The following is a 24,289-nucleotide window of genomic DNA, read 5'->3' on the forward strand; positions in this document are numbered from 1 at the left end:
ATAGGGTCATGTTGGGATTGATGAGAACCAGTCTCTCTTCTATGGGGCCCATACTTAGGCTTAATGACCTGCCCTAGGCACTCAGTAATCACAGGCAGAAGAGCCTGTACACAACAATGATTGTTATTCAGATCTGGGAGTTCAGTATTTTATAAATGCTTCCCTAGAGCAGAGACAATTTTGATTTTTAAGGTCTTGCTAAAATCTGCCAGGACCACCTGCCTCTAATCCCTCCTGGGAAAAATAAAGAATGGGGTTTTCTCTCTAGGGAAATGATTCTGTGCCTACAAGGAGTCCAAGCATGTTATGATGATGGTCAGTAATCTTCTTGTTGTTTCTACTGACTTGTGAGCATGAGGTCTGGGATCTTCTCAATCTCAGTCTGTCCCACGGTCCTACCATGGGGTCCGCCAGAGTCGCTGACTGGCACAAACTAAACGTAATTCAGGATTCCACGGAGGCCAGAATGCACAAGCTAATGCATTAAACATCACAAAACTCTGGGATACTGGACTGTTTAGCTTCACATTTGAATTCCCTACCGTAAAGAGATGCAGTGAACCTGTAGCAAAAATCTAGGCCGTATATACACACACGTTCTTAGTTATGTAATCCTCTATTATATATGATAGAGGATTTGAAGGAAATATCAGCAAACAATAGCAAGAAAATGAATGTGTAAAGTTGGAGATAATTACTTTTTTCTCTTCAGTAGTCTTTTTTTCCAGTCACTGTGTTATTGCTTTGGTATGTTCCTTTTGTTCACATTAAAAAAAAAAATAGTAGAAAAGGATGGAAGAGCAGTTAATGTTGTATTACCTAACAGAAGAAATTAGTTACTCTAGAAATGATCTTAGTATGGCTGTTATTCTAAGGCAGGCACCCCTCCATCAGGAATCCTGTAAGGTTTGTAGCTGTCAGCCATTCGGAGTACATTAGAAAATCAGCCTTTGCACCCAGCCTTCACACTTTCCACAGGTCTGTGATAGGCAGACAAGGGGAACAGTACTCAGCAGGTTGGTACTTGTCAAGTGAAGCTAGGACGCCTTTCAGAGGAATTTAAATTGTATCGGGTTTTATCATTCATTGCTTTATCTTTGATACCCTTGCAGGGAGTTACAATTAGAGATATATGAAAGAGAAATAACTTGAAAAAATTGCTGATGGGTGAACTCTATACAAAGGTATAATACATTTTTAAAAATTCTTTTTGATACAGAGACATACATTTATATGACATCCTTGTCCCTTTCAGACATATTCCAGAAAGACATCCTTGCCCACAGAAGTTGTTTTAAAGACCAATTTGATGGAGGCTTCCCGATACAGTCACAATAGGTAACTGCTTATGTGGTAGGACTTCAGGGGTTCCTTAACACCCCCCAATATGATATTACCCCCAGTCATGCATCTAAAGTTCTAAAATCCCCACAGGAAAAGACATCTTGAAACTGAGAAGCCATGACTATCTTTACAAAGACAGACTTTTATCCTCTGAAACAAATCAATTTAGATAACACACCAAAGCAGGAAATCCTGCATGTTTTAGATCTCATATCACAGCAATGGGGGACAATTTCCATTTTCCATCCTTGCCTGCTACGTAGATCCACTTTTAATGAGAAGTCTATAAAATCATTTTTCTTTGTTACAGAAAATATGTATGCAAAGAGATAGTTTCTTTTTTCCCTTTTTTTTTTTTCTATGTATGTGTTAGGAGTGTGGGGGGTGCATGCCTCCTTCTCATTCTAAGTGTTGAGAGTTCTCATAATTGCAATTGCCCTGTCATTGCTTTCTTTTATTTTCTGTATTCACAGCAGGGTGCAAACTAATAATGATACTGTAAAATGCTGCTATTGCGGGAATGGTGGTTGATTTCTAAAGAGTTGGAATCAATGTGCTCAGGTCTTTGGTTCAAAGTTGTTACCCCACGTCCAAGGCTGCCAGAGATGAGGAGCAAATGGATGCCTAAGATGGAATAAGCTTCTGTCATCTTCGGTCACCCTGCTAGCTGCCGCTTCAAGCCTGCTGCAGTGGTGTTAGCGTGGAGACCCAGTACTGGCCATGCATAGCTCCACAGACGCTTACGTGGACACTTTGGGGCTACAAGGACATGAGGGTGTACAATCCTCAGACCTATATTTACCTCCTGGGTCTCCTTTAATTCTTCTGTGGCTTCATTTAAAAAACTTTGGCCCTTCGTCTGCCATTTGTGCTTCTTCCCTTTTCTCTCCCCAACCCACAATTCATTCTTTTCCGAAATTCAGTAGACTACATAGTAAGCCAGTAGAATATATACTAAACTTTGGGTTCATAAAAGGAAAAAAAAAATCCTGCAAATACCAGTTTCACTAAAAGTGGATTGAATCTATAGTCGTTAAGTGGTTATTAAAACTCCTTCTTGCTACCTCCTGCCTAAAATTCCACTACCCAGTCTGTACACCTTCATTTGAAGGAAATGATGCATGGTGCCTGCAGATGCACTGGATGGAGTGGGGCTGGAACACATCACACCCAAGAGCTGACTTGATTCTTTCTTATGAAGAGTTGATGACTTAAAAAGTCCTCAGCTGAATTTCATACATATCCATTTAATCAATAATGTACCTCGGGAGCACTAATAAAGTCTTGTCTGATCTTAGTTTTCACATGCATACAATGAGAATAGCAACTTACAAAATAGTTTTGAAGATTTATTAATTCAGGGTAATATAAGTAAAGTGGCTGGCACCATCTCGGGATAGGGTAGATGTTTAATTAATGCATGTGCCTTTCCCCTTGCTGGACTGTATGCTCTGTGAAGAATAGATTTATGTTTTCTGTTCCTCCTGTGGCTTCCCACAGTACATCACAGTGATCTACATATGGCAGTTAATGTTTACTGAATGACACGATCTGATTAATATGGAATTCGGTAAATGAGGTAAGTGGTTGGCTGGCCCCAGCCACGGTGGACTTGGCAGTCATGTATCTTTCAGAACAGAAGCACCCAGGGGAAGCCTGATGTCTATTGCAGGCATGAACACGAATGTGTGATTAAAGTTAAGCACTAACAAGAGACTCCAAGGTTTTTGTTTTATGCTGAGCTTGTGCTATGATTTGATCCTAGTTACAGTCAGGACAAGGGCAGCACAAATGAAAGACTGGAAGAATTTATTGACTAAAGAAATGTAATCTACAGATTTATGGTGAGTTGGGTGCAGATTGATTTATAGAGGGAAACTGCACATACCCCTCAATGGCATTAAGCTCTAGGTACCAGGACACCCAGAATCCTCAGTAAAGACGACTAAGTTTCTGAGACAGTTGTCAAACGTTATAGATCATGGACACCTGTGCTATGTCCTGCTCAAACAGATAAACTAAACAAGGACAAACATAAGGCCCTAAGTCAGCAGCATATGGATATTACATGTAAGAGTAGAGGTCATCCAAGTTGTGTGGCAGTGAGAGCTTGGAGCGCATTGTGGTTGCATGACCATCAAGTGCAGTTGGAAATCTTGTATGTGTCTCTTCTGAAGTGGCCCAGGAAGGGAGCTGCACCCTTCTGCAGATTTTGTTTTAACTGGTTAATGATACCGACTTGTAGGTATGAAGTATGGCAGAAGCCATCTATTATTTTAATTGTCCCTGACCTTAATATTTTCAATGCCACGATCACAAATGTGGTCTCTGATTGGCTGAATGATGTCTTTCCCTATGTGGCTGATTGTCAACGTAAGAATCGAAGAATCTCTTTTAAAAGGAGCTCAGGGGCACCTGGATGGCTCAGTCATTAAGTGTCCCACTTTGGATTTCGGCTCAGGGCATGATCTCAGGGTTGTGAGATCGAGCCCCCTGTCAGGCTCTGTGCTGTGTGTGGAGTCTGTTTAAGATTCTCTCTCTCCCTCTTCCTCTGGCCCTCCCTGCCTTTTCTCCCTCCCTCTCTCCCTTTCTAAAAAGAAAAAAAAAAAAAAGAGTTTGTAAGTTAACCCTGGACCAAAAAACCCCAAATAATGCACTTGAGATTATATAAGGATTATATAAAATCCTTGTCCAGCCCTGTAATATTCTAAGGAAGCTCGGCTCCCTCTTGTGGCCTAAAACCATGTGTCCATTAGTTCAGACCTCCTTGGCTGTGTGGTTTCACAGGAGCCAGTCTTTTGCCAACTACGCCTTGCGCTTTGTAACCTTTTCACTTCATTACTAGTGGTAGGGAGATAGGCATGGCTTTGGGAGATCTGGGAGAGAGATGTACCTGGCTTTGCGACCACGCATGCTCCCCAACTTGTCCGTCTCCCACCTCTTGTGGGAAGGGTGGTGGGGATCTAACTCTCATGCTGGGAATTCGGTGTTCTCATACTTTGTAATTTCCTCTCACAGGCTGTCTGTCTGTCAGTCTATCTATCTCTCTTTTAACTTACCCAGAGGAATAAGTGAGTAATTCCTTAAAATGTTATCACCCAATAAGATCGGTTTCATTAAAAATAAAAGGAATTAAACTGGTAAACAGAATTTGGTGCATTAGAGAATAGGAAGCAAAATATGAAATCCATGGAAGGTAGGCCTAGCCTCTCAAGTGGTATGCGTGAGGGCCAGAGATGGGAAACTCACACACTAAAGGGTCGTATCTAGTTCTCAGTCACTTTTTCCCCCTCCTTTTAGGCCACTTCAGTTTTTAAAAAGAAATTAGTTAAACATGGAGAGAATTCATATAAAAACAAAACACAACTTAGATTTCTTTTTTTTTTTTTAAAGATTTTATTTATTTATTTGACAGAGAGACAGCCAGCGAGAGAGGGAACACAAGCAGGGGAGTGGGAGAGGAAGAAGCAGGCTCCCAGTGGAGCAGGGAGCCTGATGTGGGGCTCGATCTCAGGACCCTGGGATCACGCCCTGAGCCGAAGGCAGACACTTAATGACTGAGCCTCCCAGGAACCCCACAACTTAGATTTCTGTCTTCTTGGACAAAACTTATAAGATTAGTTATCAGAGGTCCACATTCCCTCATGGCAACAATCAATCCGTGGAAGCTGTTTTAGAGCAAGCCCCCATCCTCCACTTCACCACACACCTCAGCACTCCCCACAGGTGTATGGTTGACTCACTTCCCTCAATTTGTACCTGCTTGATTCTTGCAACACTGAGTTTGTGACTCTTGTAATCTCATAGTATGTAAGGCCCATTTATGTCCTGGGCCCCAGTCCCACAATACATTTTTTTTTTTTTTAGCTGAATAATAGTTCAGAGACCCATGTCGAGCCAAGGTGGGGAACTTGGCCCAAAGAGGTACTGTCTTCACATAGCAGGCTGACCTGCAAATCTCAGGGAAGGAATGCAGGGAAATCTCAGAACATGAAGCTGTGAATTTCTTAGTTACCAGGGATATGCCAAAATGGAGATGTATTTCAACTTAATGTGGAGTAACCAGAATGTCAAAAACAACAGAAAAAAAAAGTGTGGCTTTATCTATGTTGAGGCTATTCTGAGAGTCTCCATTTACTTCTACTGGTTTACGGAGGCCATTGGGCAAAAGCTGCTTACTCCTCCGTTTGATTATGTGTGGCCTCTCCGAGGTCATTAAGTCGTGGAGGCCAGATTTTCTGCTCTAGCTCCCTTCCATTTCCCATAAAAGAAAACACCTTAAAATAATACACCTTTTAGAACTATAGAGAGTGAAATAGAAGTTTCATCTCTTTTCTAGCTGCTGCTGCTTTTCTTCTATTGCATAAAGATGGAATCCTGTGAAACTTTTGTTTTTTTCTCCTCAGGGTTTAGACTGAGACGGCGCCATGTCCTCATGGAATCCACGGGGCCTGCAGGACACTGTCCTCATTTGGTGGAGTCCGTTCCTTGCGAGGATCCGATGTGTTACCGATGGCTGGCGTCTGAAGGGATCTGTATCCCTGATCATGGAAAATGTGGCCTGGGGCATCGCATCCTGAAGGCCGTCTGCCAGAATGACCGAGGTATGAGGCAAAGAAACATGTTGTTAAGTGATATCTGCCCTATGACATCACAGTTCTCTAACAGATCATTCTCCCAAGCGAGAGAAACACCGCTTTCCTGTCTTTGAATACTTACATTTAAGTCAGATGCCACATGGCTGCAAGGTAAGCCGCCTTGTCTTACTCTAAGGCCACACACTCTGAAAGAAAGCTATGTGATTATGCCTGAATGCAATACAGTGAACCTACAGCTTTCTCTGCAGTTTTCAATTTATCAAGACAGAGCATACAGAATTCCTCTGGGTAGTCTTCAACTTATCAATGCCAAACAAGTTTTATTTGCCTTTTTTAAGGTCGATATGTAACATGCTTTTATATATTATTAACAAATACTATACCTTGTAAAGCTTTCGGGGCTGCAATTCTCTCCAAGTTAAAGAAAAAAAAATACTAAATCTTTTCATTTATATAACATTCGACCCGAATCAGTTCTACATATAATACTGACATTTCTAAGGAACGATTTTTACATAAAAATTGTCAAGATTTACAAAATATTAAAGGTGGTGTCTTTTCTTCATTGCCAAGCTTCTAGTACAATGGGTTTTTGAAATGAAGGGTGATTTAGAAAATATGTAAGTCACATGGAAATGAGAAAAGTGACATTTTTAAACCTTTATCTTACAGTTTAGAAAAAAAAATCAGTCTCTTGGAAGAATATTGAGTGTGTCTGTTAATCCCATTTATAATGCCCTTGGTGTGTGGAGTGAAATGTTTTGACTTATGAAGTAATCCATGGAACACAAAGACATTACAAAGTGGATTCAGAGTGGCTATTTGCTTCCGCTTTGGACTGACCATTCAGCAGTGGTTTCCTTTTTTCCTTCCTTCCTGTCTCCCCCACAACCCGCTTTCTCTCTTTCCCTTTTTCACTCCCTCCTTGCCTTTTCCTCCCTCACTTTCTTCCTTCCTTCCTCTTCTTTATTTCTTCCTTCTTTTTATCTGTTCTTCTTTCTTTCTTTTTCACCACTGCCATAATTGGACAGATATACACATTGTCAAGCAATATAATCAGTTATCTCATGAAAGGTATTTGTTTAATTAAATAGAGGTCAACGCACATTGTATTAGGTACATCCTTTTTGACTGAGTGGTTACAACTAATAGTGGCTTCTAATATTACTAAATAATTTTTAAATTGTGGTAATATATGTACAATTTATTAACAGAAGCAAATAAGATCACTTTTGTGTTGCTTTTCTTTGAATTCAGGAAAAGTCGTATAGAGGTTTGAACCTGGAGTTTCAAGTCAGCTAGGTTGGAATTTCAAGTCTGCTACTCACCTGCTCGATAACCTCAGGAAAATTAATTAACTTGTGGAGGCATCCTTTCCCTCGGCTTTAAAATGGGGGTAATAAAACCTACCTCTCACTCTCAGATTGTGAGAGTTAAATTGGTTATATGAAAGTGATTAGTGAAGTGTCTGGCACATAACCATTCAAAATAAGCTCTAAGCTTATTTTACTTATAATGCACATTTATTACTGTTCTCTGCCCCCAGGGAATTGTGCAAAGAGCATTCTTACATAATATGAAAATAATAATGAGTATTAGAATAACCGTACTACTTCTTTCTCCCAACCTCCCGCTGTGGAAACAAGAAGATCATTAGTTTGGTTGAGTCCCCATGACAAATGACTGTCAGGCTTTGTCATCTCACAGCAGGTATTAGAGGCTTGTCATGATATATTATGTCTGTCGGGCTGAGGAGTTCTTCACAATTTGTTCTGTGCCTTCTGTACTATTGCAGAGTGTTACATTGTGATCTGTAATTAGAAATAAATATTCTTCCCATTTCTGGCACAGAGCTGCTAAAAAACTCTTGGAACTTTCTGAGCAATAAGAGCGATGGGAGCATCTTTGGTTACATTTGGTGTCTTGCCCTCAATTGCTGAAATCGCTTCTAGAAAGGTGAAATGGGTGTGTTGTGACTCAAAAAAAAAAAAAAAAAAAAAAAAGAAAAGAAAAGAAAAGAAAAAGGAATGGTGGTGTTGTTATTCATAACAAGCCACCTTCCCCCACAACTGGGTTTATGTCAATGAGGTGATTTGTGGAAAGCACCTAAGAATGCGAGCTGGTTGCCAGAGAAACCAACCAAATGGAGAGTTGGTTGGAACTTTCAGTCCCACCCCGATTTCCAGGAGGGCAGAAGGGGGGGGAGATTGAATCCAACACCAATGACCAATGATTTAATCAATCGTACATATGTAAAGAAGCCTCCATAAAAACCCAAAAGAATTGGGGGCCCAGAGAGCATCCATGGAGATTTGGAGAGTGTGGTGGGTAGAAACACTGTGCCCTTTCCCCACACCTCACCCTATGCATCTCTTCCATCTGGCTGTTCTGAGTTGTATCCTTTCACAATAAACTGGTCATCTAGTAAGTCAAACAGGTTTCCTGAATTCTATGAGCCACTCTGGCAAATTAATCAAACCCAGGGAGGGGGTCGTGGGAACCTCTGATTTATAGCCTATTGGTCTGAAGTGCAGGTAACCATTTTTAATGGTTTAACCTGGACTTGCGATTGGCATCCTGAGTTGGAGAGGGTTGTTGGCACCTCTGATTTGTAGCTGGTTGGTTAGAAGCATAGCTTCCCTTGGCTTGCAGTTGGCCTCTGAAGTAGAGGGCAGTCTGGTAGGACTGAGCCTTTTACCTGTGTAATCGGGTGCTACTTCTAGGTAGTGTGAGAATTGAGATGAATATTAGGACACCCAGCTGGTGTTGGAGACTTCTGTGGTGTGGTATGGGGAAACTGCCCCTCCTCCCCCCACACACACTTCCTCAGCCACTGAAAATGGATGTAGACTCCTTTTTTCAGAGGTATCAATTTTACCATTGCAGCGCACTTCTAGAATTTTTGTTTTGTTTTATTTTTTGTTTTGTTTATTCCTGTGAAAGGACTAATTTTCAACATCGACCTACACTCTCAGTTTCTGTGGGGAGGAATAGAAATTACTACTGGTTCATAACAGTTCCATGAAATCTTTGTGATTTTTACATACCTGAATAGCTCCCTAATCAATTGTAGGGTATCAGCCATGGTCATGCTTACAAGAACATGCTGGCCTCCTGGTAGCTGAAGCAGTCTTTTGTCTAGTGAGAAATTGAAAATGTAGTGTGGTTGCACATTTTGTAATTCAGCTTCTGTGAAATTCTGGATGATTTATGATAGAAGTTTTACAGAGAAGTGCTCCTCTTTGACTCTCCACATATTATCGTCTTTCCATACTTATGGGAATTGACAGAACTGTTGACACTCATTTAAATGCTTAGAGAGGAAGAAAAAGTTTGAGATATATTTAATAAATCAGCTGTGAATTTTTTTCTTATAACATTAGACAGTTTTCTTTTCATCACCCTGAATTTATTAATTGTTTCATATGCCCTTTATTTCAGAATTTATTTAGAGTTAAGTGGATAAGATCAAAGAAAAATCTTCATTTTGGTTGAAAAAAAAAACAAAACAAAAACTCGTATAAAATCTAATCAGGCCAGAGGCCTGCTAATTTGCAAGGGTAACTTACATATATATAACATTCAGCATCCTTGCAAAATATCTATATCCCATTCAGATTGTGGAGCCAAGAGATTTCCACATAGCCATGATCAGGATTCTGTAGGACTCTTGACAGTGTCTTGTTGGGCATTTGTGCCTCTAGGAAGACATATTTCTCCTTCCCAGAAGTTTAAGTCATTAGCTTAAAATGATTTAAAATTTGAAAATACACAATCTCTGTCACACTGAAGCCAGTAAGTAAGTGGAAATAGCGATTTGAGATACGCAAACCTTGTGGGTTGGTTTAGGCATGTAGTCAAAGATCCAAATAGTCATTTATTAATTTCTACAGCTGTCTCTGTGGGAGGTATGTTTTGACCTATTCTCTACTTTGATTTATTAGTGATACTATCCAGTCTTATGAAAGTTCCTGTTTCTCGCCTGGCCTGTGATTGTAGCAAACAATGGGTTAGTAATACTCATTTTTAGGAAGAAAATTGTATAAAAGATCACATGAATGAGTATTCTGATTTGGAATCTGATTTCTAACACTTTGAGTGGTCAGTGAGCTTTGATTTCTTTCCTCTGCACACATCTTATCATTAGTCTAGGTCAATAGAAGTCTACTGAGTATAGAATATACGTAGGATTTTCTTGTCTCATTGACAAGCAGGTTTCCTCCATGTCAAAGAGGACATTTGAAAACAAATGGAGTATGATGCCAACTGCATACCCAACCTGTTTCTCCTTTAGATTATCAAGTGAATTCACTATGTTTTAAACTTTGTTTCTCAAACATGTAACTAGTTCATTGTTGTCAGGTTTCATTGGCAGTTGATGAAAGTTTACCACTATGTAACATCTTTCCAGAGCAGGTTGGGAAAATCCTCATAATGCCAGGGCAGTGAACAGCATTCCTAGTGGGTGGGAAGTGACTCCTGTTTATCATCTTCCATGTGTCCATAATGCAAAGTGGTCAGATGACACCACAGGGCCATTGAATAAACACCAGGCTGCTTATTGGGGCAGTCAGACTGTGAGTACTCACCACCTGCTTTGCTCCATAATTTGCTGACTGGGTTATCTTGAGAAAAAAAAAAAAAGGGTCTGTATATTTCAGCAAACATCTTTATTCAGAGGTAATGCAGTGTGCATTCTGTACTTGGAAAAAGCGAATACCCATGTTGGTATAATGCAGGGTAGAATGCATCGAGAAGAATAAAGCTCACGTGTTGACAGGTGTGTGGAGTTAGCGTTCCCAGTGTTACTGGAATACCCCCTTGCATACACGGATACGTATTTTTCAGTTGCGTTAGATTTTCTCCATGCAAATACTTTCCTTAAGTATTATATATATTTGCACAGAAGGCTTGAGGAAGGATTTCCCATCATTAGGGTTACTTTGCTTTTCATTTCAGAGGCGTTTTTCTGTGAGTTCTTGCCTTGCATCATTAACCTTGAACAATCCAAAAATGTGATATTTAATCTTGGATAAAATGGTATGTGCTTGTAAGCATGTGCTTGTAAGTACTCATAGGAGGACTTTAATTGGTAGAAAGCATGCTAGAGTAATCATTTAACTGAGGTAGATTAAAATTTTTTGAATGTTTTAAAAGCTATGATTGGAGTGGAAGTTTTGTTTTATTTATTTTTTTATCTTTAAATTTCAAGAAATGACCTTTAGGTCACTTTGAGAAGGTCAAACGCCATTCAGATAAGAAGTTATTTATTGGAATACTTTGTGACTTGCCAGAATTCTAAACAGAAGCCTTTTCATGTTTTAAGTCGTAGTTTCTAAACCCTTGGATCATGCTCTCATTTTGGTCAACAAGTGCTGCTTTACTTCTCTTCTTTATTTCTTCTTTTTCTTACAAGGATTTCTAACTGCTATCTTAGCCCAATATTTATTTTCTTATATTTTAGGAAGAACAAGGAATAAATTATTGGTGAGGTATTTCTTTGCCACACAAGTATAGTCTGTGATCAATCAATCTCTTATAGAGACTCTACAAATTAGAGCCACCCCAGAGAATACAGAGCCTCAAAATAAATTTCAAATAAAAATTTGCTTAAAGTTTTGAGCAATGTCACCTTGAGGGATGTAAGTATGTAGTTTATTAAGATGTGCATTTTGGAAGGGATGGTAGAAATTTGGATTTTTTTTTTTAAGTTACAAAAGGTAACTATGATTTTACTTTCTTCTTATACCAATAATTTTTTGTTTCTATTTTAAGAAGAAACACACACACACACACACACACACACATGCACACACACACACCTTTGCATAAGGTTTGGAAATTTTAAAACTGTATTGGCAGGAGTTCAGAGGGATCAAAGGAAAGGGGGATAAATATAGACATGCATTTTATATTAGCAGTGCGAATCCAGAGACAGGCTTTTTGAAATAGTCAGACATAGCATGCACTGTTGTTTCCTGCTCAGATCTGCTGGGCCATTTACCATTTCTGTGCATATTAGCCCCCAAATTCCAGCTGACACCACCTGGCTCTCTTTGCCTGAGGAATTTCACTGCCAACATATGCAGTCAGAAGTGCCAGGGAATTAACAATCCCAGGGAGCAGGCTTCAACCAATGATTGAGAGTTGTGTAAATACCAGCTCCCTGGCCCCTCGGATGGGGTAACCTGGAGATGCCTGTTCTGTGTTGTTTCTTAGAGCTCCCCATGAGGGGAAGCCCCACCTGCTCATCCTAGTGACTGATTTGATCACAGGCCCTCTTGCGAGACTCTCTCAGCCTCCTTCCCTTTCTGTCTCATCCCCCATTCTTGCACTGGTACTCTGGCATTACTCCCCAATAAATACTTGCCCAAGAATCTCTGTCCCAGGGTTTGGTTGTGGTATGACTCAAACTGAGACAAGGATGCGTGTGAAGGTATTTCATGGATCCATTCCTATAGAAGAAACAGCATCCAATTCTAGTCATGCCATATTGATGATGATATTTAAAGAGACAGCTTCCAAGGAAGAAATGGTGCTGCCTCTCATGAGAGCTCATTTAACACTTTGAACAAACCTCACTATTTTTTAAAGATTTTATTTTAGAGAGAGAGAGGGAGAGGAGGAGCAGAGGGAGAGGGACAAGAAGATTCCATGCTGAGCGTGGAGCCTGACTCAGGGCTTGATCTGATCCCACCAGCCTGAGATCATGACCTGAGCTGAAACCAAGAGTAGAAAGCTTAACCAACTTAGCCCCCCAGGCGCCCCTGAACAACCCTCACTATTTACAATTATTTGGTAATATCTGATGGGCTTCAATATAATGCTTCTGTCCTCCCATGGGAAAGTGTAAAAAACATGATTGAATCCCATTTCTTTCCCAGTTAGGCAATGCTGGTAACTGATACCATCCTCCTGAGTCTTGTTTTCCAACAATTGAGTTATTTTATGACTCTTGGGGGAGGGCTAGCTAGTTTTTATTTTGTAGGGGATTCCAGAATGTATTGGAATATTTCTGAATAAGAACAAGAAAAAAAAACAAACCAGACTTCTTTTGAATGTTAAAGGACTTATTTGTGTGGGAAAATCGGGTCTGAAGTGTTTGGGGAACATGTTGCTGCATATCCTTTGTTGTAGACCAGTTATCACAAAGCTACAGTGTTAAAATCGCCCGTGGGATTATAAAAACACTAGTCATCAGAGAAATGCAAATCAACCGCAGTGCATTATCACCTTACACCTGTCAGCATGGCTAGTTGCAAAAAGACAAGAAATAACAAGTGCTGGTGAGGATTCGGAGGAAAGAAAACCCTTGTGCACTGCTGGTGAGAATGTAAATTGGTGTAGCCACTGTGGAAAACAGTATGGAGGTCCCTCAAAAAATTAAAAAATAGAAATATGATAGGATTCTATTTCTATTCCTACAGCTGGGTATTTATCCAAAGGAAAAAAAACACATTAATTTGAAAAGACATATGCATCCGTATGTTTATGGCTGCATTATTTACAATATTTACAAGTGTCCGTCAATAGATGAATGGATAAAGAAGATTGGTATATCTATGCAATAGATTATTACTCAGCCGTAAAGAAGAATGAGATCTTGCCATTTGCAATAGCATGGATGAGCTTATTATGTTAAGCAAAATAAGTCAGACAGAGAAAGACAAATATCGTATGATTTTACTCGTGTGGAATTAAAAAAATGAAACAAACAGAAACAGACCTATAAATACTGAGAACAAACTGATGGTTGCCAGAGGGAAAGAGGTGGGAGGATGGCAAAATGGGTGAAGGGGAGTGGGAAGTACAGGCTTCCAGTTATGGGATGAATAAGTCATGGGGAGGAAAGATACAGCATTGGGAATATAGTCAATGGTATTTTAATGGTGTTATATGATGACCAATGGTAGCTACACTTGTGATGAGCATAGCATAACCAATAGACTTATCAAATCACTATGTTGTACACCTGAAACTAATGTTACATTGTGTGTCAGCTGTGCTTCAGTTAAACACACACACACACACACACACACACACAAATAGAATGGCCTCCACTCCAGAGTTTCTGATTCGGTAGGTCTAGAATAAGGCTCAAGGATTTGTATTTCTAACAAGTTCCCAGGTGATGCTGATGGTGCTGGTGTAGGGACCACACTCTGAGACACTGTTCTAGGTGGAAGGGGGCCTGTGGGCAACCTCACAATGTTAGTGTATAACAGAAGTAGGCTACAGCAGTGACAGACATGTCTTATACTTAGAATCAACAATAGTATTGATTCTAATCTGTTGTTTCTTGTTTCCTGCTGGGGAAGTTATTCTTGAAATCTATGAAATATATTACTGTCTTTCCAGAAGCAAGCAGTGAGTAAATATTCTTTTATTTCTTTATTGTTACCTAGATGGATTACTAAAAGATCAAATAGTGGAAAGCAATAGTGTACTCTTGCAGAAACAGAAGACACGTAATATGTGAGATGAGTTATTTAGGTTTAGAGGAGAGAATTTTCATTTTCAGCAACCTATCTTTTTCAGACCACCAACTGGTAGCAGTTTGGTGTCAACGTCCTTACTGAGGGAAGTGTGGTGATGACAAATACGTTGTATTAAATTTTGAAATGAACCTGACTTTGCAGTTGAAAGTGCCAATAAGATCAGGCTGCTGTTCACGCTACAGGAATCAGACTGCAAAGGAGATTAAATCTGAGAGTTCCCGCAGCCAAGTTCCGCATTCCCTTTCATTTAGAAGTCTTGCAGTGAAATTAAAGGTGAAATTTTAATAATGCTTGGCAATGAGGGAATCCAAAAGAGAAAAATAGGGACTCGTTCTAATCAGAGTTTCCTCATCTATGTTTGACAGGAAGGTGGAAAGTAGATGTAAATGGTGAATCAATTTAAATGCTAAAGAGAGAGGAACTGCAATGCAGTTTAAGTATATTTACTGTACATTGTCAATAAACAGGGATTATATTTTGAATTACTTCCTCTTTCCACCTTGTTACATACCTAGACATTGCAAGGTAGCTTTTGTCTTTTTTCTCTGTTACCAAGATTCCTAAGGAAATGACTGTATTAACATCACTACCCCATTAACCGTAGTCTGATTTTCCCCCATTTTATTATTTGGAAATATCTTAAAGGAAATTGGTTCCTGAGTGTGCCTGTGTGTCTCATAGAAAGGCTGTCTTCTTTTTCTATCTCTTCTGAAATTCTCACCAGGCTGTCTACTTTCTGTTCCCAGTCCGTATGATTCAAAAAGCAAAACAAACCATAGATTGTACTGAAACTTCAAAATATAGTTCATATGATTAAATGGTCAACCTGACCTTCCAGGGGGAATTAATGGGAGATTGTCACCCTCACCATTGCTTTCAACTTCCTGGGAATGCTCTGAGTTTCCCATTCCATTGTGCATTCCACTAGTGTTACTACCAGGGATTAGTTAGCATTAGTCACAGGGATATAAGTTTGTTTTCTCAATCTGAAATGCATTTTAAAGTGGCATTTGGCTATTTCATGTGGCCTTTGGCTGGTAACTCCTGACATAACATCTCCCCACTTTTCACTCTTATGTAGATATAGGAAAAGTAAGGAATACAGATGAAAACACATTTCTCATCTGATGGAGTAATTTTCACTGATAGGATAGCCAATATGACTAGACTAGGAATGCGATCGGAGGCTTACCTGTGCTGTACCCGTTTGAGAATTTTCAGGAAAATATAATGAAATAAATCTCTCCCAAAAAGGCCTATCCATCCCACCCAAAATCAATTAGAAGAAAGTTATATTTAGGCTAGAAGAAAATTTTACTCAAACTTTATAGTTAAGAATTTTTTGAGCTTCTAAATTAAAATAATTTGCACATGTACTGTGTCTAAGTGATTAATGAATTAAAGTTAACAATTCATAGTGTATAACCCTTTCTGTTGTGCTGTTCAGTCCATATTTACGGAGTTGAGTGTCTCCATGCCCAAAGAACTTGATCATTTTCTATGGAGAGATATCTAAGAAGTAGAAATCAAATTTTTTTAGAGAAATAATGTATTTTATTTCAAAGAAACACAAACTAAAGGAAAAAAAAAAGTGTTGAATGTTAATTTACAGACATCTTAAGACCATGATACTTCTCTTACTCCAGAGGTAGATTTCAGTCCACAAACATCTAGGAAATCCATAGCTCACACCAAGTGCTACTTGTACCTCTTTTACTTCTGCGGTAATTTACCTCCAGTCATGTTGTCCCCCTGCCTGAGATGCTCCCCCTCTTCTTCCTTTGGCTAATCTCACTCATCCTTTGAAAACTTGGATTAGTGTCCTTTAAGAAACCATCCCTCCGCTACCCCCACCTCAGTCAAGTTACTTGAGACTACACTCTCAAGTAAACGTTACAGTTAACACCCACCTCAGATTATTTGTCACAATCAGTCATGGTAATTCTATTTCCTCGATAGATGATTGGTTCAGAAATATGCCAGGTTGAATCCATCTGAACCAATGAGATGTGAGAAAAGGGACATGAAAAAGGAAGGGTGTTGTTTCAGTTGCTGCCATGAGCCATCCCAAGATCTACAGATTCTGTGACTTCTGGATGAAAGCATTGCTGTGTGCAGTAGGGCAGAGAAATGAAGACATGCTGGGTCCTGGAAGACGTGGTTGAGCACTGGCTGTTACATAAGACCATAGATTTCCTCACTGTAAAGCCAGTTTTTTTCAGAGTTTATATGAGCTGCTGCAGAAGTCATTCTAATTGATGGAGTGTTTGTCTTCTACGTTCTCATAACACTTTGTGGTTCAGTTATAAATGTCTTTACCAGTTTATATTGAGATTATCTGCTCACTTGTCGTTTTTTCCCATTTGACCCTTAGTTTTTCAAGGGCAGTGACCTTGACTCATTCATAGTTTTCTTCTTGACATGATGCCAGAGTGTCTGGGATATTAGGATGTACTTAATAAATATTTATAGAACTTAAGAGAGTCATTTCAGTTGATATACACAATAGCGCAATTGGGCTGTATTATTATTATTCCAATTTTATTGATGAGGGTGTTGTAGCCCAGAGATGTTGATAGCCCCAGGTCACTCAACTAGTAAGTTCTAATACTAGAATTTTGAATTTCAGACCTAGGGCTCCAAACTGGTGCTTGTTCTACTTTATCTGTGTCAGCAAATGCATAGCACACGTACCAGCAACATTGGCATTGCCATGTCTCAGTCTCCTGCGATAGCTTTCATTTGTTGTTTTTTTTTTCTTTTTGTTAAGTGAGACTCAGTCTGAGATTCACTCTCACTGCTGCATGCAAGGCAACCACTGCCAACCCACTGATGTATGTCCACAAGATGAAACCCATTTCTAACTGCACATTAAGCATCTTGCCTCTCTTTTCTTTGAGCTGAGCCAACAGCAAGAGAGAGATCGTCAGGTACAATGAAAACATATAGCCCACACATGTTTCCTTCTGGCACAACAAAATGTATTTGAGCCAGATATATAGTACTTATCTGGTTTTCCCTGGCAACTTTAGTTCTAATCTTGATCGTATTCAGACAGCTAAGCAGCACAGAATTTATTCATCAGACTGGATTGGGAGTGGAGAGAGAGGCAGATTCTCTGAAAAAGAAGATATGTGAAATCACAAAGGAGAAGGTGGGAAATAGCTCCTGAGGGACATCTAGCTTTTCATTCCTTCAGAGTAGAGGTATTCCTACAGGGAGGCTGTAACAAAACTGCTAATAACACCATATTGTGAAGTCGAAGGAATTTTTGAAGTTGAAGGCATAAAAAGCAAGCAACATTCCATACACCGAAGTGGTCCTTAATATTACATCAGAGTTTATCAAAATAAACTGAAAAAGTGATTCATTGAGAGGAGGACATGATTTTCCTGGGACATATTGCTCTGGAAGACAAACAGGTCAAAATTATAAGATGACACATTCTGGCTTAACATGTGAGTACATGTTCCATTTTAGCTGCCTTAGCCATGGTGACTAGAGTAATGAGCTCACTGTCACTGGAGGCGTTTACACAGAGGCTGAAAACCTTCTCTCAGAGTTATTGTGGTAAGCATCTCCACACTGTTCTGCAAGAGGGGGTAGCTCTGTGGGTCCTCTGCTGCCATTTTGGACAGGACAGTTCTACAGTGTTCTTGATTTTCCTGCGCCAAAGGATAGTTAGCATCCCTGACTCTCCCCCATAAAATGCCAGTTGTGTCCTCTAGTCATTGTGTCAGTGCAGAATGGCCCCACACATTTTCAGTCACTGCCAGGAGGATTTCTCCTGATGGCAAAACAAGCAAGGAGATGCCCAGTCTTCCCTAAGTTATCAAGAAAAGGTTATGTTTAATTAAATAATGAATTTTAATTCGTTAATTTAATAATAAAAGTTAAGATGAGGAAATTTGAAGTATATTTTGAATGCATTACAACTAAAAGCGAACACCAAAAAAAAAAAAAATCAGGCTGCAAGTTAAAATTTTAGATTTCAGGAAAATAGGATATTTATTCAGAAGGGCCAGTCAGTTCCCTGATTAATAAATGAGGTTTTTTACTTTAGAAGGTTTTCCAGTGGGTGTGGGAGAATGATGTGAGGGAGAAGCTTGACTTCGTCTTTGGAAGAACAGTGTGGTACACAGGAGTGTGTTTATTGAAATAAGTAGAACCCTGTTCTTTAAGGAAATTGGCAGGAATGCAATGTCAAAATCATCTGAATCCAATATTTATCACAAGTGCAGTTGAGAGAAACAATATTAGTCCAGATATTCCAAAATTGTTTGCTGGATTAAATCAGGGAAGGGGGGACTGTGTCCCTGGAGCACGTACTATTGACAGCCTACAGCATTGTTCTTACAGAATCATTTATAACTGTGATATTAGCTGCCTGTAGTGCGTCAGGTTATAATACTCTTCCCCATAAAACTCATTGCCCCTTCCTCAAAAGATGTGAAAGTTAGGTCCTTTATCCTGTACATACCAGCATGCTGTGTGAGGATCTTAGTAGAAACACTGGCTGGTCCTAAGTCAAAGGTCGTTGCCCATCTCCTGACCATATGGTCAGCTTCTGTTGAATGCGCCTTGAAAATTATACTGTTGACAGACTCCCCTATTGCTTCTCTCCTGGATTCACTTCATGCTCCCCCTTAGTTTCTGCCTTTCTCCTCTGCCATTTGAATGTCTATAGTGCTGGATGTCATCCCCATTCCCCTACTTGCTAGAAGTGTGACCTTGAGCAGGTTACTGATCCCCTTAGTATCTTAGTTTTCTCTCATGAATGGAAAGTAGAATAGGACCTATGTCATGGGTTGATGTAGGTATTGATTTGGTCTTTGTCAAGTTCTTAACAGAGTTCCTGGCACGTGGTTACTCTATAAAATTGTTAGCTATTTTTATTATAATTATTATCTTTTGCGTAAATGAGCTGCCTTAAATACTTTATAGACTAAACTGAAGGTATAAATTAATGGAAACAATAATTGACTTCAGGCAAATGATTAATCTCTCAGAGACTTAGTGTCTAGACTCATGGGAACAGGATGCTATTTTATAAGATTTGTGTTTTAGTTTTTGCTTTTTCTTTTGAACTAATTTTAGACTTATAGAAAAAAAAATGAAGATTTGCAAAAAGAGTAGAAAGAGTCCCCTTACATACTTTACCCATTTCCCCCATTGTTAACATCTCACATAGCAACAATTCAATTATCAAAAACTGGAAATTAACATTGGTACGATATAGCTGGTTTTGAGGGTTAAATAAAATAATATAAAGGCTTACTGGAGAGTCTGGCAGCTTTCTTGATTTTCTTGGGAATTGATCTTGTCTGCAAAAGTAGAGTGTCTGGTAATCTTTAGTCAGTCCAGTTTGATGTTTAAAAGCATTGCTTAAAAATGATGATTGCAAAATATTTAGAACTTTTGAACTGGAAAGTGCACACATAGCCCAAGCTTCAGGCTTGGATCGTGTTCTTGAAAAGAATGGCTTTTGTTTTTTTAATTAATTTAAAAAAATGTCTTGGTAACAGCACAATTTACTATAAATACTGGCATATCCCTGTGGTAATACAGAGGAAACACAGTGGCCCCAAGCTCTGATAGTAACATGAGCCAAGCGACTGTGTGGTTGGCCATAATTATACCCTGTGTCAAGACAGGGGACCTAGGCGTTGATGGATATAGGTCTTTACATGCAGCAGGAAAGAACATCTATGGAAAATCAATTTCTTTGTTCTGAAAAATGACTTATTGTCATTTCTAACATTTTACTTTGGGCTGATTTCATTTTTAGAGTTCAAATTTGTTTATGGTGTGCAATAAGGATGAAAAATGCATGTGTTCTCTGGCGGTTTTGATTAAAGATAATGGAACCTTCCACTTATATACTACTTTACACTTTTCACAACACTGACTTTCACTGACATTATTTCACGTTACTTCTCACAACAGCCCTACGTGGTGGTCAGGAAATTGTGGCTTACCCTCATTTTACGGTAGAGGAGACTGAAGACAAGAGCGGTTATATGACTTACCTGACATCATAAGGCAAACCCTTGTGCTATCTTCTTCTTTTTTTTTGGGGAAGATTTTATTTACTTATTTGAGAGAGAGAGAGCACAAGCAGCAGGGAGGAGCAGAGGGTGAGGGAGAAGCAGGCTCCCTGATGAGCAGGGAGCCCAATGCGGGGCTCAATCCCAGGACCCTGAGTTCATGACCTCAGCTGAAGGCAGGCGCCCAACCGACTAAGCCACCCAGGTACCCCTTAAAATTCTTTTTAAAAAATGTATTTTAAAATAAAATACATGTTCTTATTGCCTTGATACATAATATTTTGTATATGCAAATATGCTTTGAGCAAAGTCTCCATTTTGTTATATCAATTTCTGATATATATATGCATATGCATATTTCTCATATCATAGATATGTTTCTATCATATTTAATAATATCTGTCTCCGCTCCATGTCCCTGTATATAATCCCAGGATTCAGTCGCTAAGACTTTGGAAGTATACAGGTTCTGGAATAAGAAGATAGCACAAGGGGGGCGCCTGGGTGGTGCAGTCGTTAAGCGTCTGCCTTCGGCTCAGGGCGTGATCCCGGCGTTAGGGGATCGAGCCCCACATCGGGCTCCTCTGCTGGGAGCCTGCTTCTTCCTCTCCCACTCCCCCTGCTTGTGCTCTCTCGCTGGCTGTGTCTCTCTCTGTCAAATAAATAAATAAAATCTTAAAAAAAAAAAAAAAAGAAGATAGTACAAGGAGCACCTGAATGGCCAGGGCATGGTTTAGGCAGATGTTATTTCTGATCCCTTTGTTTTTAAGAGGCTAGAAGTCCAAGATTTGGTAAAGTGATTTGGGAGGCCTGAAATGGATGCCTGAGTAACAACCACCACGACTACCACCCCAGGCAAAGCACAAGAATCCCAAGACAGAGCTGAGCTCTGAGGAAGGAAGTATGTTGTTATTTATTTTGCATGAAATAATACTTTGTGGTCACTAGACCAGAATGTTCAACCAGTATTTTCTTTGTTGTTGGTTCCAAATATAGTTCAATGTTCCCTAGTAGGGGTAATTGATTTTAAATTTATTTCATCCTCTTTAAAATATACCCCCATCCACACTCTTTCTGAACAATGTATATATTCAAAATCTAAGATTTTATGCTAAATTTGAAAAAAAAAATCCTTTACTTTCATGGAAACCCATAGGAGATTAAAGAAACCAGCTCTAGGCACTGCAGGAAAGGTCTCATTGCTCATCCTGTAGTCTTAAATTTTAGCCCAGTACCTAACACATGGGAGGCACTCAGTGTTTGTTTGATGAGTTAAAGGAATGCTAGATCTCACTAATGGCACCATAGGAATCATAAGATTTATGAGCCGAAGGGCTCCTAGGTGTTGAATTCAACCCTGTCATTATATTGAGATTCAAAAGGATTTCATTTTTCAAAGAGAGGTAGAGCTAAGATTAGAGTCCAGTCACCTTGCAGCTTGCCAAGTCCTCTTTCTACCACTCCATTTATCAGCAAATGGATATTCCATTTCTCAAAGCAGGGTTACTTTGATGTTCCTGATTTTATGGGTTGGAACATTGTGGGTAGACATTGTATCTGGAAATCTCCCTCATCCCTTGAACAGAGCATTTTCCAAATCATGTACCACGGGACATTAGTTCCAGGGCTTCCTAATAAGTAAACTGGAAAAATAGATTCTCTGGTTAAATAAAAGTGGGAAAAAGAAGTGGAAAATGCTGCACATGTTATTTCTCTTATGGAAACTCATAATGCATCATTGTTGTAGAGAGGGCTCCAAGAAGAACACCTTCGAGAAACCTACTTAACTGTGTTTCCTCAGGAGTTCCCTAAAATTGAACATTGAGCACTTTATTTGCACCGTGCATACTGACGCTTTCTAGAACAGTATTCCCAGGGATGACGTATTCGGGATTGCTGTCATCTACCTTCTGAGGTTGACCAAATGTTACCCAATTCTCTGCAGTCCTTGGGAGCAGCCTCTGTTTTTTATGCTGGTTTTGCTATGGTGAGGTAGTCTACAGGAAGTCTCAAACTTTTTCTTTCCCCCTGAAGATATTAGTTAAACTGAGGCATCTGTGAGAAATGTATGTGATGCTGAAGTTTTCACAGGAAGACTAGAAAGAGAGCTTTGCATAGAATGACCATTCACCCTGGTTCGCTCATTAAAACCCAGTTTTTCCCCGTTGTCCTTCTGTAATCACAAACGCCACCCCTTTTCAGTCTCAGAAGTATCCTGGTCTGGACACGTAGTAATTCTCCCATGCCCATCCCCCTGTATGAGCCACCATGTCTCTTCAACTCATGCTCACTTTTGGCACTTAGTTCACATTTCACCTTCCTCCTTGACCATCCCGCACACCGCATTCAGTTCTGACTCCTCCCATCACTGCTGTGCTAGGCAGAATCACCCACTAGCTGCGTGAGACCTGGGGGCCAGCTCTATGCACCAGGAGTAAGGTTTTCAAAAATTCTTGCCATAGAAATTGGTTTATCGTGAAGGCCGTTCATGTTGGTGGCTAAGAACCCAATAGGGAAATAATCAGAAAATTAAAACAAACAACTATGTATAAATTAGGCCCGTAACATAGTTCCCAGCAGAGGTCCTGTGTTGTCCTCACCCATCATGTCTACTACAGGCCCTGCTCTTTCTCATTGCGCCTGGAGCTTCACCATGTAGGACCGAATCATCGGTGGTCTTCAGTCTCTGGAGCTCAGGCCCAGGTCTGTTCCATCCACAGAAGCCTCGGGTTTTGGTACTTGGGTCTTCCGGTCACTTGGTTCCCTTCCTCTACTTGCCATGGGCACCATAGGCTGTGTTGCAGATGGCGCCTTCTGTGACCGTACTGCCCTCATTGTCTGCTCCCTGCCTTCCTCTCCTATTTCACATGTAGTTATTACTACACAGCTTTACACTTAATTCCTCAACTGTATATTTTAATTTGGGTTTCTTTTGTATAATATATGCTCCTTGAAAATAGAAACTGGCGTAATGATTCTTAATTGCCCGCCATGCCTAGCATATCGTAAGGTTCACATGAATCAGGGAGTTTCAGCCGTGGACGGCATTTTAGACTTCATCTAGTTCATCCCGTGCTCAACACCATCCAGCGACTCTGGCCGGAAGGTCACCTCTGTGTGGAAGGCCAGTCCAGGCTGCCAGAAAAGATTGTTGATTAATAAGGGGGGAGTAGCCCCACAATTAAGGCTTTGGAGGTCCAAATAACTGAAGCCTTGTTCTGGGTTTGACTGACTAGGGACTGTCTGCCTCTTATTGTCTCCTCAGTATTTCTCATAGTTGATAGTGTGGAGGTGATTTTTATGAACTGTGCAAGCTTGCAGTGAGACTTGTACGAGACTGCGTATATGCCATCTGTTTCTCAGAATCTGGGACATATCAGGCAGTTAGTATATGATAGCTCACATCAATTGTTTTATTGCCAGTTTTGAATCCTTCTGTGTCCAGATTGCTTGAAGGACTGGAGCACGTTGCCTGAGTTTGGGCAGCATGTTATGGAGACTCAGCATGATGACATCCGCTCTGGGCTGTCTTAGAGGAGGGTTGGGAGTGTGGGAACGCCGTGGTGATAAGGATTCTCCCGCCCTGCCTGGGGCAAGGGAGCGTGCTCTTTTTTCTGAACCCACTGACTTTGATGACACTTGGCAGAAGTATCCTCGGGTATTTACACCCTTGGTTTTTGTACCACAGGGCTCTTTTTTTTGGGGGGGGGGCGATCATTCTTTTATTTATATGGATTTTTTTAATAATAATATTTTTATTATATTATGTTAGTCACCATACAGTACATCCCTGGTTTTTGAT

General features: G+C 40.0%; 1 protein-coding gene across 2 annotated transcripts in view; it reads left to right on the forward strand.

Moving 5' to 3' along the window:
* Positions 1 to 24,289, forward strand: part of THSD7B (thrombospondin type 1 domain containing 7B) — an 818,519-nt gene that overhangs the window by 358,581 nt on the left and 435,649 nt on the right. For both annotated transcript variants that reach the window (XM_087858825.1, XM_045782780.2), the window contains exon 7: positions 5,751 to 5,948. In XM_087858825.1, coding sequence (XP_087714951.1) covers positions 5,751 to 5,948 — 198 coding nt within the window. The remainder of the gene's footprint in view (positions 1 to 5,750; positions 5,949 to 24,289) is intronic.

This window comes from Ursus americanus, chromosome 1, assembly GCF_024610735.1.
Source record: "Ursus americanus isolate L20-20 chromosome 1, mUrsAme1.1.p, whole genome shotgun sequence".
Lineage (NCBI taxonomy): Eukaryota > Metazoa > Chordata > Mammalia > Carnivora > Ursidae > Ursus > Ursus americanus.